This window comes from Chanodichthys erythropterus, chromosome 4 (genome assembly GCF_024489055.1).
Source record: "Chanodichthys erythropterus isolate Z2021 chromosome 4, ASM2448905v1, whole genome shotgun sequence".
In the NCBI taxonomy this organism is placed as follows: domain Eukaryota; kingdom Metazoa; phylum Chordata; class Actinopteri; order Cypriniformes; family Xenocyprididae; genus Chanodichthys; species Chanodichthys erythropterus.
In genome coordinates, this window is record NC_090224.1 from 35,689,674 (window position 1) to 35,705,665 (window position 15,992).

The 15,992-nt window shown below is 34.0% G+C and overlaps 1 protein-coding gene across 1 annotated transcript; it reads right to left on the bottom strand.

Moving 5' to 3' along the window:
* Nucleotides 1-1,207: 1,207 nt before the first annotated feature.
* Nucleotides 1,208-6,858, bottom strand: ttr (transthyretin (prealbumin, amyloidosis type I)). The gene is made up of 4 exons (XM_067383489.1): nucleotides 6,766-6,858; nucleotides 4,618-4,757; nucleotides 2,001-2,136; nucleotides 1,208-1,534 (listed from the first exon to the last, which is right to left on the bottom strand). Exons 1-4 carry the CDS (start codon nucleotides 6,829-6,831, stop codon nucleotides 1,427-1,429), a joined length of 450 nt encoding a protein of 149 aa, XP_067239590.1. The 5' UTR covers nucleotides 6,832-6,858; the 3' UTR covers nucleotides 1,208-1,426.
* Between the last annotated feature and the right edge of the window lie 9,134 nt (nucleotides 6,859-15,992).

The window sequence follows — 15,992 nt, forward strand, 5'->3', positions numbered from 1 at the left end:
TGTTTCTCCAACGTTGAGGGTCCACTTTAACTGTAACACCAGTATGAGAAGCAGAATGTCTTGAGATGCCAGCTGCTTTGACTGACATGTACAATCCTGGTTCCAGACTTTTGTTTTCTTTTTGTTGTACCGGTCTGTTCACTGCGTTTCACTCTGTAATGATCATTAAAAGACTTTATAGTTGAAAACTCATTTTGAGTCTGATCTCTTCATTTGTTCTGAGCGGGTGTAATCATGGTCCAAAATGAACTCTCGCCAAACACCAAATGCAAGTGAAAATTGGTTTGTTGAAGAAATAGTTACTTTTATTACAGGTAAGTTGCAAAAACACTTGTTAATGTTTAAAGGCAGGGTAGGTGATTTGTTTAAAAAAAAGTACTCAAAAATGTTATTCGAGTGAAAGTACAAGTACTGAGTGAAAATTTGACTCGTTTAAAAGTAAAAGTATCTGGCCAGAATTATACTTGAGTAAAAGTAAAAAAGTACCACATTAAAATTGTACTTTTTGTAGTAACAGCAAGAATGAAAACTCATGAAAACATGAAGTGAATGAACCACATAAAAAGGTTTTAACCTGCTTTAGAACTGTTTGTATTTAATTGTATTTAATTATCAAACTATAAGACTACTATCTAATGCCAGTAAGCAACATGCTACTCAAAGTTGTAAAACCTCGGATTTAACTTAAGCAGAATCTGATTTTCAAAATTGTGAGTGTCAAGCCTAGCTCTTTTGGGGCTGAAAAGCCTTTCACGGGCAGCCGATGCAGGAAGAGGTGTATAAGTCTTGGTAGAGGGACCATAGAATCCTTCACATTTTGGGTGCCAAAATCGGAATTTCACTGCCAAATCAGAAGCAATAGAACAGTTTTTCAAATGAAATCATTAGTAAATTTTATGGCGCCTACAGTAAATGTTGTATTGTCTTGTATGTTTTATTTTATCAGTTGTGGAATCCAACCATTCATCCATCTGAGGTAACGTAGTTAGCCTACTTTATTGAGTATTTCCATTTTGTGCAACTTTACACATTTATTAATAGTAAATTAATAATTAATACATTTAAGATCATCATGTTTTGCAGTGAAAAATATATTTCAGACCTATAATAGTAATATTAGTATCACTTCACTAGGTCTGAACGGAAATATATATATATATATATAAGAAAAACAATTTGTAACTCATGCTAATGAATTTTACTACCAGATGTTTATTTGTGTGGAATATTCCTTGCATTATATTCACAAATATACAAGGAAAAAATTGTAGTGACAAAAGAGTAATTTTTAAATAAAAAAGTAGTTTAATCGCTAGTAATATATCTCAACCTGGGATTACAAGGTGTAGCAAGGAGTTAATCTTGGATCCTGGGTGTGAAGTAATTTCTCTGTTTAAGTTGACGTGAACCAGCTTTCTGTGTGATGTCAATCATGAGCTTTGACGACCACAGCTGTCGTGGTGTATGAGAAGGGGCTCAGAAGAAGAGCCAGAGTGTAATGACGATGCCCCTCCGCATGAGCCTCAAACACCACCTGCAAAAACGCAAGAACCACTGAGAAACGGCATCCAACATGAACACATCTGAACGTCTGTCACTTGACCCTTTCATATGTCAGTGCCTGTGTGCTCTGTGTGTGTGTGTGTGTGTGTGTGTGTGCATGCGTGTGTTGTCCTTGAATGCTCTGTCCTCTTATCTAACACTGGTCCATTTACTGTGTGTCTATAGAAAACAAGATATAGGTTCTTAAATATTTACCTCCCCACAGTTATTATAGCTCTTGGTTCTCATCCAAGACAATCATTCAGGGTATTAATTTACATATATTTGCTGTATGCATATCTAGTAGGTAGCTCTTAGAAAAGATAATTACAAAATTATACATAGTAGTCCCAAATCGTCCTAATGAAGGGTTTAGGTGCCTTGATACAACAATAACCCATCACTTGGCAACCAATAATCGCTCATGAATATAGGAGTGTCGTCACAATACTGCTTACATCAGCCATCTGGTGGAACGGTGTACGACCCTCTTCCTTCCAGTAGGCTTTAGTGTCAAACTCCACACGATACACACCAGGAGTGAACTCCTTCTCAGTGATCAAGTTGTGCACCTCGCCAGTCATATCCACTTTCCTGTGTAAGAGGAAGAGCGTATTAATTACAATGACAGCGACAGGAAAGAGGAACCATGCGAATGTGACTAAAATGAAAATGTGCAGCAGAGTGAATAGAGCAGGCAAAACCTTTCAACAAAGACAAAAGGGATGTTTTCTTTTCCATTTGAATTTAAAAAATGAATCAAAATGCATATGCACATCGTTTAATTGAGTCAGTCTGTCACTTTCAATTTTGACAAAATATGATTTTTTTTTTAGGAACACTTACAAAACTTTATACAACATTGTAGTTGAAGCTGCATTTAAATAGTTTTGTAGATTTTCAGGTTAAAATCTGTAGATTTTAAGGTAAATGTGCAGGAGTGGCAAAAGAGCAGTTATTACTTTCGGTAACACTGACACATATTCACTATTAATTATGACTTTTCCCTCAATAAATTCCTTATTTACTGCTCATTAATAGTTAGTAAGGTAGTTGTTAAGTTGAGGTATTGGGTAGGATGAAGTAGAATAAGGCATTAATATGTTCTTAAGTACTAATAAACAGCCAATATTCAAATAATATAAAAGCTATAAGCAACCAATACGTTAGTACGTACATGAAGTTGTTTAATATTAGTCAGTACTTAAATGTATAATTACAGTTTAACAAAGACACCTTAAAATAAAGTGTAACTGATATTAGTTTTTTATTGAATGAATCAAAATAAATCCATTTTTTTTTCACACTGTTTTCTTTAAATTTGGGTTTAGTTGAGCTAAGATCTGCTAGGGCGGATCATATACTCTCAATTTTTTGACACTTTTTTTTTTAAGATATAAACAAATATACAACATTGTAGATGTAGTTTTGTAGTTCTTCAAGTTAATATTTGATTTTACTTTTTTAGGTTAAAGTACACATGAAATCAAAATCGACTCTATTTACTTTGTTAGTGCATATTACTAGTCTTGTGGTAAACAATTAATCCATGCAAGTTAAAACAGAAAAAAATAGTTTGTCGCGGTAATCTTTAATCAAAATCTGAAAAGTTACTTCTGGTCTGGAATGGCATTCACAATAGAGCAGTTATTACTTTCGGTAACACTTAAATATAGGGAACACATATTCACTATTAATTATGATTTGTTTTTTTATTGAATGAATCAAAATTCATCTATTTTCACACTGTTTTCTTTAAATTTGAGTTTAGTTGAGCTAAGATCTGCTAGGGTGGATCATATACTCTCAGTTTTTTCACTTAAAAAAAAAAGATATAAACAATTACACAACAATGTAGATGTAGTTTTGTAGTTTTGTAGTTCAAGTTAATATTTGATTGTACTTTTTTAGGTTAATATCTGACTGGATTGACTTGGATTTGATAATATAATTTATTAAAAATGGTCCATGAACAGTAATACATTTCTGTCCAGAACTCCTAGCTAACAAATAAAGGTGTATAGAGATGTACAACATATGATAAATATGAAAACTATTCTGGTTAATGTTTGAAACGTATTGCTAGCACTTCTTGTGTTATAAAATGAGGCACTTGTATTCCTCATTTGTAAGTCGCTTTGCATCAGCTAAATGAATAAATGTAAAATGTGAATGTCAAAAAGGTCATTGCTGAAGTCAAACTGAGCTCATGGATATCAATTGCATTTATGAAAAGTTTTACTGATCCACTGGGTTCTAATTGTAATTATGTAATTATTGATTTTATATATAAAATATGTATAGGTTCTCGAATCTGATTGGCTGAGTGCCTTTTCCAGCTATATATATATATATATAGCTGGAAAAGGCTCTCAGCCAATCAGATTATATATATATATATATATATATATATATATATATATATATATATATATATATATATATATATATATATATATATAATGTATTTATTTATTTATTTATTTATTTTTTAAAGGGACTGGTTGTAAACAAGGAAGTTGTTTTAGCAGTCATGGGAAATCTTTTAAAAGGTCAAAGACAAAGATTCAAACTGATACTTTATAATGGATATAATATTATGGATATCGACCTGAAGAATGAACGCTATATCAGAGGCAGGAAATACACTCGTTTAGTCGATCTCTCTCTCATAATACCATAATACTGTACTGTACATAATACAGTAAGCTTCAATGAAGCGACTCAACGTTTCTTCGTTACTAGTTCTAAAGTGACATTTCAGAATTAGTAACGGAGGGTTTGGGCTCAACTGTTAAACTGTCAACTTGAGATTTGAATCCTTGGAGGAAGAAAGTACTGCATAAAAGAGGGTTTTTAAAGACTGTTGTTTCTTATTTATTTACACACTCGTGCCGTCGAACTTATATAAACACAATATCACACTCGTAGCCGTGTGATATGGCTGTATATCAGCACACTGTTACCTATGGCTGTATATCAGCACAGCTGTGATTCAGTCATATCACACAGCTACGAGTGTGATATTGTATTATTATTATTTTTATTATTATTTTATTTATTATGTGATCTTACCCACTGGCAATCTTTTCCCATGTCCCACTTTGTTTTTGGCGATACACATCCAGAGATACATTTCCAGCGGGAATCCCCTTCACAGCATCCAGGATCTTTACCGTCAGAGGGCAGTGAGCATCTGAACCACCATGAAAACCCTGGAACATATTCAAAGCGGCTCACAATCAATGTGCATTCAAATACTCCTTAGTTTTGCTTAGTCTAAGCATGGTGCTGTAGTCTTTTTTTATTCTGGTTTAGGCCTGAAAATGATCTCGACTTCAATGATCTTGATGATTGAATCTCTTGTTGTATTCCTCATTTTTAAGTGGCTTTGGATAAAAGGATACATGTAAAATATAATGGAAGTAGATGCAGATGTATCAGCTCAGAGCTGTTTGTTGGGTCAGTGACCACCTGGACATACAGTTGTGTGTTTTCCAGGTATAGATTTTACTGCAGCACTTTGTAGTATGGCCGAGTGCAGATAACTTTGTGACCTTTATGTTAGCCCGTCCAGGAAAGTACCTTGTCTCACCCAGAAGGGGCCATCTTAGGAGACTTTTTATCCATCATGTACATTTCATAGATTTTGTGTCAATACCAAGTTAAATATAACGTAAAGCTGTTGTAAGAGATTTCAGCCAGTTAACTATCCAGTTAGTTTTCACAGCAATACCATACAAGAAACATTTCTGCCTTTCAGAATTTTTTTTTTTCTTAGTGTGAACTACATCTTAATCTGAAGAACATTTTTCCACTTAAAGAATGTTTTGTACATCAGAAAGGTTCAATGGATGTTAGATGTTCTCTATGTTTAAGAGTCTGGTTAGAATTCTATATAAGATATGACACAACATATTAAGAATCAAGGCTTGACATTAACTTTTTTGCTCACCAGCAACTGTGGCTAGTGGTTTTCTGAAGTTACTAACCACTCAGCATTTTCACTGGCCACAATTTTGACATCCACACCTTGGGGAAAAACTGCCATATAGATATTTTTAGTATTATCTCATAATTTGGAAGCAGGTATATTAGGCTGCTGTCGCTATAGGGGTGGGAAGGTTCAGATTTTGCATGGTTCGGTTTGTATCACGGTTTTAGTGTCACCGTTTTGGTACAGTTCGGTATGTACTATGTTCAGTAAAAATAGGACAACTGTCAAAAAAAGATAAAGAAAATAAAAACAAATAATCTAACTACAAGAAACGGCACAAATAAATACATGAGAGCTAAGGTACAAATAAAATAAACACTGTTTTACTGTTTTTTCAGGTATCTAACAGCTTTCAGGTACAGAAATTTAATAAAGTAATCAATATAAAATAACACTGCATATAAACTTCTTTGAATAGTTAAATAAAGAGGAAACATGATTGAAGTTACAAAAGCTATTCAGCCAAGAGTGATTTCTTAGTCCTTTATCATTCGATTAACATTAAAACACAGAGAGCAGGAATATTAGACTGCTGTCCCTTTAAGATATTATTCAAAGATCCAGTACACTGATACTGACACACATGCGTTGTCTGTCTTGTTTTTCTCCTAAGACTTAACCTACTATGTTAGTTAGGATACTCGCTACTGTCTGATTTGCACATTGTTTTCAACAAACCATATTATAGATGCGTCGTCAGATTTGTGATGAACCGCGGTGTAAGCGCGTGCCGAACCGTGGGTGGAGAAGTTCGATTTTACAGCGAACCGTCCCACCCTTAGTCAGTATACTGTTACACATGCGTTTTCTTTCTCAACTATTTACGTTCACTTAAAACAAAACTGTCTGTGTTTATGTGAATACTCGCCAAGACCAACATTTTGACATATTTTTTTGTGTATTTGACTGTTTAAGTGCAATAAGCAGCAAAAAAGAACTCAATTTAGTACTGAGAGGCGGCTTTATGTGCATGCACTTTGAGTGTGAGCACAATATCTGCAGGAGATGAGTAAAATTATACACAATAAGTGCAATACCTTGCTAAAATTCAAGCTCTGCAACACCAATAATATTCATCCAGAGTTAAATGAAATGAGCCCTGGTAAGAATGCATTGAGCTGGTCAGTTTTATGATACTAAAAGGTTACATTTCTATGCAAAATTTTAAAATTGTGCTAGTTCCCATGGTATAGCTTTATTTTATAGACTGAAGCAATTGAACTTACCACTGGAGCACATCTACAGAAGACAAACAGAGATGCAAAAAGCACACAAACCACTGCTTTAGCCATGTTAGAGTACAACTGTGGGCGATAACACCCGAAATGCCCTTTATACAGCTGCCGACCCCGTCATCAGGTGACTCGAGGGGGTGTCTGAGGTGCCCTGTTGACACAGTAAATAAATGGGAATGAGTAACTCCATACAATTTGGTTAATCCAGTGGAAACAATCAAGGGCATCAGCCCATAAACAGCACCCCTGTCCTTGGAATTTGTGCATTTCATGAATGTTAAGTCCCAAAGTTCCTCCATTCTGTGTGAGATCTGATCCATTGTCTGTTTACTCTCTGAGGACCTTAGTTCAAGCTCACCGGTGAAATATTTCTGGGTAGCACAAATTTGAGGGTCTGAGCTATTATTGACAGTTCAAAGAAAAGTGTACAGATACCCCTTGAGAGGCGAGTGCACACTTGTTTTTCACATATTTTCATGTGCTAGCTGTATTGCTAAAGGCATTGAATCCATAAGTGGAGAACAGCAGAATTCCTTTGCTTGTGAGCAGATTCACAACACATTCACAACTGGCCCACACTGTAAACATTTTTTTTTACAGAACAGTATTATTTTATAATGAATTTCCTTTATTTAACCAGATAAAACTTTTACAGAAGTAACCTGACCAAGATGAGCAGCACAGCATTTAAAAACAAAAAACAAAAAAACACTTCAAACACAGTAAAGACACATCATCAGTACAAATCTTCCTTTAACAGCTCACTAATAAAAGATTTAAAAGTTTTCATCGACACCGGGGTCTGTAATTTCAGGTTATTTTGTAAAAAAGTTCCAATCATTGGGTGCCGTGTACGGAAAGGCTTGTTTGCCAAATTCAGTTCGTATAGATGGAACTGAAAGGATGTAAAAAAGAATAAGCTCCAAAAGATTTATGTTGGGTGAGGGAGCAAAGATATGGAGGAAACTGGCTCAAGATTTATAAATAAAAAGGTACCAATGCTTACGTCTGACCAACCAACTCTATTATACAGATAAAATATCCAAAGAACTTAAAAGTATATAAGTTGCCGATTTATACAAAATATCTCCATAATCAAGGACAGGCATAAAAGTGGCAAAAACTAATCTTCTTTTTGCTTCAAAAGAGGAGCAGGATTTATTTCTAAAATAAAAAACTTTTATTTTTAATTTAGTCCTTAAAGGTGCCCTAGAACCAGTTTTAACAATATGTAATATAAGTCTAAGGTGTCCCCTGAATGTGTCTGTGAAGTTTCAGCTTAAAATACCCCATAGATTTTAAAAATAATTTTGATAATTTTTTTAACTGCCTATTTTGAGCCATAATTATATATGCACCGATTCAGTGCGCGGCCCCTTTAAATCTTGCGCTCCCCGCCCCCGAGCTCTCGACTGCCTTAACCAGCATAAACAAAGTTCACACAGCTAATATAACCCTCAGAATGGATCTTTACAAAGTGTTCATCATTCATGCATCGGATCATGTGAGTATAGTATTTATTTGGATGTTTACATTTGATTCTGAATGAGTTTGAGGCTGTGCTCAGTGGCTAACGGGCTAAAGCTAACATTACACACTGTTGGTGAGATTTATAAAGAATGAAGTTGTGTTTATGAATTATACAGACTGCAAGTGTTTAATAATGAAAATAGTGACGGCTCTTGTCTCCGTGAATACAGTAAGAAACGATGGTAACTTTAACCACATTTAACAGTACATTAGCAACATGCTAACAAAACATTTAGAAAGACAGTTTAAAAATATCACTAAAAATATCATGATATCATGAATCATGTCAGTTATTATTGCTCCATCTGCCATTTTTCGCTATTGTTCTTGTTTGCTTACCTAGTCTGATGATTCAGCTGTGCACAGATCCAGACGTTCTGCCCTTGTGTAATGCCTTGAACAAGGGCTGGCATATGCAAATATTGGGGGCGTACATATTAATGATCCCGACTGTTACGTAACAGTCGGTGTTATGTTAAGATTCGCCTGTTCTTTGGAGGACTTTTACACAAATTAGATTTACATAAGAAGGAGGAAACAATGGAGTTTGAGACTCACTGTATGTCATTTCCATGTGCTGAACTCTTGTTATTCATCTATGCCGAGGTAAATTCAATTTTCCATTCGATGGCACCTTTAACTGATCAATATGAGATTTAAAAGATGAGTCATCCAGCATAAAACCGAGATACTTTTATTCTGTCACTACCTCTATTATAGTGCCCTGTAGGGTTTTAAGAGATGGCTGATTTTCCACTTGCTTCTTTGATCTTTCATTCAAAGTCAGGTTTAAATCACAAAGCCTTTGCTGCACATCATCAAAAGCATGTTGTAGCAAGGACACAGCGTGATGTAATTTGGGAGCACTACAGTAGATCACAGTGTAATCGGCATCAAAAGTAAACTTAATGTTACTAATATTAATGTCAAGATTATGAATATAAATAATAAAAAGTAAAGGCCCCAAAACAGACCCCTGAGGAACACCCCTCGTAATCTCCAAAGGTGCAGATGAACGGCCTTCCTGTGTCCTGTCCACCAACTAGCTTTCACACCACAAAATTGTATCTTTAGACAATCCAATCTGTCTCAGTCTATTTTTCAGTATACTAAGATCAACAGTGTCAAAAGCCTTAGAATCAATAAAAAGTTAATAAAAAGTGAAACACAACCTTTATCAAGCGCCTCAATAATATTTATTTAAAACCCTGGTAGCAGCTGTAGTTTTGCTTTTTCCTGAATCCTGACTGATTATGTGATAAAATGTCATATTTATTTAGATATGATGCCAACTGCTTGCTAATGAGAGATTCAAAAACCTTTGACAGAACACAACGTTTTAAAATCGGCCTGTAGTTATTCATATAAGAGGGATCTCCGCCTTTTAACAATGGGATAACTAATGCAGACTTCCATATCTTTGGAAATTCATTTAAACTCATTGAAAGATTATAAATATATGTCAAAGGGGCAGCTATGTGATCAGCAGCTAGTTTTTTTTTTTGTTTGTTTTATGTTTCTAACCGGTCAGAACCAGCTTATTCACATCCAATGTTTTAAGAGCTTTTTTAATCAGACAGATTAAAGATGTCTTCCTGTGTCATCCATATCAGTATTCATATCACTGTTTTTTGGTGCCTGAAAAATTTCATTGATTCCTGATATTGAGTGTGCCTGGAAGTATTTTCATGAAGGGGTCCCCACTATTATTAACAGACATGCACCTTATAAAAAATATGGCGTGAAGGGTTGAGATAACCCCTGGTTCTCACCCACATTATCAAATGTGATTCATGAGCGCGATGTTGCCTGGGGTAGAGCAAGGCATTCTGACCTTAAATCCGATTGGCTTTGTTTCAGACAATTACGAAATAGATGTACAGTCATGATAAGGAAAGCTAAAGCTGATTACTTTTTAAATGAAACAACTCGTAATCTAAACAAACCTATCAAATTCTGGAAAAATGTTAAGAAAATCCATTACTGGTGTAAAAATGGCTGTAGGACTTCCTTCATATATAATGGACAATTCCATAAAAAATTTAGTAAAAGGAGAGATGTTGAACTGTTTTAATCACTTTGTTGCTGTTGGGTCGTCATTTCAGGCACCAAAAACAGTGATATGAATATTGATATGGATGACACAGGAAGACATCTTTAATCTGTCAGATTAAAAAAGCTCTTAAAACATTGGACGTGAATAAGCTGGTCTCTCTGTTTGTTTGATTATTATTGTTTTCTTCCTTTTTAAGTTCCCAATTTTAATTTGATGCTAACATCAGAGTAATTTACTGCTCTTTTTACTGTGAATTCACATGAGTTGCCTTTAACCATGCCACTGTAAGAAAATATATTGTTTACCAATGTAAACCAATGTCACCATAATGTTGATCGGTGTTTGATATGCTTGTGCTCTTGGACCTTGTATATTCATATTGAAATGTCTGATCTAGCCAAGCCAGAAGTGTAACAAATGAAAACATTTGTTAAAATGATGACAAGCTGCAATATAAAATAAATTAATTGGCTGATTATAACTTAGTAAAATAATATTAGCATTATTTAATTGTTTGTAGATGGAAATTTCACAATAGTGAAGCAGCTGCTGAGATTCATCTTTAAAAGATGACATCAACTTGCAGCACAAGATTTGTTTTTCTTCCATCACCTAATGATGCACAGACATCAGTACTCAACATACAAATAATACTCAACAAATAAAATAAACTCTGAAGATTACAAAATAAACAACACCAACTGTTAAAATAAGTCGATCAGAAGCACAGATAAATAATAATAATAAAAAAAACTCTACAGCATAATCTATTCATGCTGCATTGCATGCTGGGTAAAATTTTACCAGTGCATGGTTGGGTCATACAGAATTCAATTTCACTGTTCTTTTAAAGAAATTTAGGTACAGCAACATTTAAAGGAAAAAGGTAGAAAAAAAACTAATTGGCGCCTTTGTATCTGCGAAATGCTGGCTCACTGGTGTCACGCACATAAGGTGCAACTTGTGTCTGCTGATGAAATTTGGATATGGTAATGGATGATTTTTGAAAGTGAGTTAGGAAGCTACTTTGAAACTGTAGCCTGCCAAGCTACATGCTAATAATGATTTGAAGTAATAAAATTTGCTGGAGTTTTGAATTAATTCAGTTAGGATGACAATGCCAAACTTCAACATTTAATTTTTTACAATGAGAGCGTTGAAATGTACATAACCAAGTCGATTGTATGTACAGGGAGTCGAATCGGTCAAATTCAAAATGTTTTTGAACCTGTTAATTTACATGAATTTTACGAAGCTATTCACTAGACCTTCCCGCGCCACATATGACTTTCCAATGCTTCACATGAAAAAGATGACAGTTTGAGATGAATTGATTCACTAGAATGAACTGAACTTTCCAATGCAACAAATGAGAGAGATGAACATTACTGAATCAATTCACTACAATGAATCAGACATATGAGGACCATTAGGGCTATAATACATATATAATACAGGAAATAAACAGGAAAATAACAGTGTTGAAAAATTCATCAATTATGAAATGCCTTCAATTTCAGCTGTAAAAAAGCTCTACAGAAGATAAGTGGCATTATTCAGCTCAATTTAGTTCAATGTTGATTCAATTCAGTACAATTACTGTCGATTTTGCAAAGTTCATCAATCACTAAACTAATTCAATTCAGCTGTAAGACATCTTTTCAGAGCACAATAGTGTATTATATTCAGTTCAGTTTAGTTCATTGTTAATTCAGTTAAGTTTAATAACCATTTGGGTAAGTGTGTTTGGTTTTTTAAAGCTACAAAAACTCTACAACTGAATTTTTTTTCAAAGATGCATAGTTTATATTAAATTTAAAAGATATAACATTTATTTATATCTTCTGGATGTCATTTGTAAAAAAAAAAACACTTAAAAAACAAACTTTTTTTTCTCTCAGGAACAAGGGCCTTTGAAAGGACAAGATGCTTCTGCACTGCCTAATTTTACTATCCGATACAAAAGATATGTTTAAACATGAACATGATAGTTGCAACTGTCAGACATGCTTTGATCATTGTGATTCCCATAATCCAGGTTGATTTGGGCAAAGCATGGGAACTGGATGATTTGTAGGCCTAATAGTCTTAAATCATAAGTGACAAAGTCTAATGTTTGTTGAAAGTTGTCATTCCCATACTTTAGCTCATACCCTGTGGCATGTTAGCTAGTTGCAGGTTTATGACTGCAATTAACAACTGTGGTAAGGCAGGTTTCAGCAAGTGGCATGAAAAGAGAAAATTAGATTTGTTTTTGAAACAGCTCCTCAGGGTTAGCGGGAAAGCTGTCAACAGTAACAAATGAAAAAAAAAAAAAAAAAAAAAAAAAAAAAACAACAAGACTCTGAAGAACTGGAGCAGCATTAAAGGACTTTATTAAATATTAGTGTCTGAAATCCCCCCAATAAAAGATTTTCATTAATTCATGCAGAAAAAAAAAAAAAGAATCACCACTGGATAATCACCAGAATTAGCAAAAAGTAAAAAAAAAAAAAAAAAAAAAAAAAAAAAAAGAGGAAAAAAAATCATTTTTTGGCAAATGTTATAAAGCATTTTTTTTCTTAATTTTATGAAAAGTTTTTTTTTTTTTTTTGCCATTTTATTGATGGTTAAAAAAAAATTGAGAAATAAGAAGAAATGATTGTGAGAATATAACATTTTCAGAACGTTCTGGCAAGGTTCTCTCAACATTACTAAAAAAAAATCATCCATGGAAAGTTTTCTTCTATGTTGGATATTTGTTGGACGTCTAACATTCTTTAAACTTTTTTCAGAAAACTTAAGGTATTGTTCCCATAGTATTTGAAGAATGATACAATGGAATGTTTCCTTAATATTTGCATAAAAACTTTTTTTTTTTTTTTTTTTGAGCAGTAATGTGATTCTTTCTTACTTTCCTGTACTTATTTTACAGTTTCTTCCCACAGGCCATCTCCATCTGTAACACTTAGCTCACACACAGTGTTCAATACTGTTCACTCTCTCAAATGATTCCTCCTTCAGCTGTCAGAACATCTGGCCACATGCATGTGTGTCAGTGTGAATGCTGATGAACCTCTTGGCCAAATTGTCCAGATGGTCTCTACATCGACACACCCTTCTCTGACGGACTGAACAGCACAAGATATTATCTTTCAGTGAGGACATTTATGTTTCTCCTTCCAGACATTTTTTGATAAATAGCTGGATTTTCAAGTTGTGCTTCTCAGGCTTGATCTCATTTTGCATGCGTGACCCTGTCTTTACATTTTCTCTGTGAAAAACAGCGTTTCGCTTCAGGGTTAAACGTCATTTGATCTAAGTGATCTTATCTTTTATGATATTAAATTAAAGGGGTGGTTCATTGCGATTTCATGTTTTTAACTTTAGTTAGTGTGTAATGTTGCTGCTTGAGCATAAACAGTATCTGCAAAGTTACAAGTTTAATGCATACAGAGATATTGTCTTTTAAAGTTATGGCAGTTTAATGCCTACAAAAACAATCGGTTTAGACTACAATGAGCTTCTTCCCGGGTAGGTGACATCATAAACCCTGCAAAACACGCCCCCAGGAATACGCAACAAAGTGGGCGAGGCCGTGTCATGCAGCATAATGGAAGCGGAAGAGTTGTGTACACTGTACGCGAGAGGCGCAACGAGACGCGCCAAAAGATAATAGAACCCATAATAATAATAATTGATATTACTATCTACACCAAAGACTGTAAAAAACACTGTCTAAACTGGATGAGCCGTGGAAGAAGGCTTCCAGAATCTATACAAGTTCAGTGCTGGATTTGCACCAAGGCTATTACTGAAAGATGAAAACGTTCCCACTTTAGCAGAAACTGCTGTTTATGGGTTCTTAACTATAAGTTCGTTTTATTGTTTGTACATGTTTTTTAAATGTATAGTTCTGTTGCTATTTTTGGTTGCATCAAGGATGTAAAGAAAGACCAACGTGTTTTTGCTTCGCTTGTCAGTTAGCTAAATTCTACAGAAGAGGATTAGGGAAAAAAATAAAACCATCTCGAGATTAAAGTTGTTAAATTTCGAGAAAAAAATCGTTAAATTTCAAGAAAAAAGTCAAGATAAAATGTTGAGAATAAAGTCGTTAAATTACAAGAAAAAACGTGTTAAATTTCGAGAAAAAACTTGAGATAAAATGTTGAGAATAAAGTCATTAAATTACAAGAAAAAAGTCGTTAAGTTACGAGAACAAATTCGTTAAATTATGAGAAAAATGTTGTTAAATTTCGATAAAATAGTCAAGATAAAATGTTGAGAATAAAGTCATTAAATTACGAGAAAAAGTCATTAAATTATGAGAACAAATTCGTAATTTAACGTAATTTAGTTTTTTTCCCGTAATTTAACAAGTTTATTCTCAACATTTTATCTCGACTTTTTTTCTCGAAATTTAGTACGTTTTTTTCTCAAAACTTAACAACTTTAATCTCGAGATGGTTTTTATTTTTTTATTATTGCTTGGCCCTAATCCTCTTCTGTAAAATCTTCATCAAACACCAACAAACTTCTGTGTTCATAGACAAACAGTTGTTCATGCTATTAATTAAATGCTGCTTTTACAAAAATGCTACTTCTCAGTCATGTATTCGGCTACAATAAAGCTTTAATCAGGATAAAACCGTATATTAAAAGCTAACAAACAGCAGTAACATTTACAAGTGACAGCATATCTAAACACTTTGACACAAATACAAATGGAAATAAACCGTGCTTGCAGAGGTTCTGCTTGACCCATTTCATCATGCTATCTGGGTCTGATTCTGGCTCAATTTGATAATATGGACGTCATTATTTACATTTCCAAATGTAACAACTAATGGTAAGGGGTCTGGCGTTTTTCAGATGCTTCAATGAATCACAATACACTGGGCCAGCTAACCAATCCGAGCACACACAATCAGGAAGTCAATCCAGCCATTCAAATGACAATGGGAACAGCGGTGTAGAATAAAGGTAAAATATATGAAAAATACAACATTTAAAAAAAAAAAAAAACAAAGCATTAAGGCATATTAAACTGCACCCCATAAACAAAAAATTGTTGGAGTCACTCTCTTGAAGTTTGACATTGACATCTGACTACAGACATTGGCAGTGTCTCAAAACATATGGGCCCCACTTTATATTAAGTGGCCTTAACTACTATGTACTTACATTTAAATTAACCATTTGATACAATGCACTTATTGTGTACATACATGTTTTTGCATTGATATTTTACTGAATAGATTACTGATATTTTAAAAACACCTGCATGTAATTACATTTGTAATTAATTTCTGTAATTACTTTTATAATTTGTTGACCCATCACTTACACCTTAGCCTTACACTTAAATCTACCTACACCACCAAAGCTTTCCCTATCCTTACCCGTATCCCACCTCAAAAGCAGCAAAAGTGTTTTGCAATTCAATATGAACCCAATAAATACATTTTACATATTTTTTGATGTAAGTACATTGTAGTTAAGGCCACTTAAAATAAAGTGGGACCAGCCTATGAGAAGTCTAATGGACAGCTGTTTTCATCTATCTATACAGACATCAACCCAAATGGAACTTCATGAGAAGTTTTTCATAGACAGCAACAGTTGATATCTATCTATCTATCTATCTATCTAT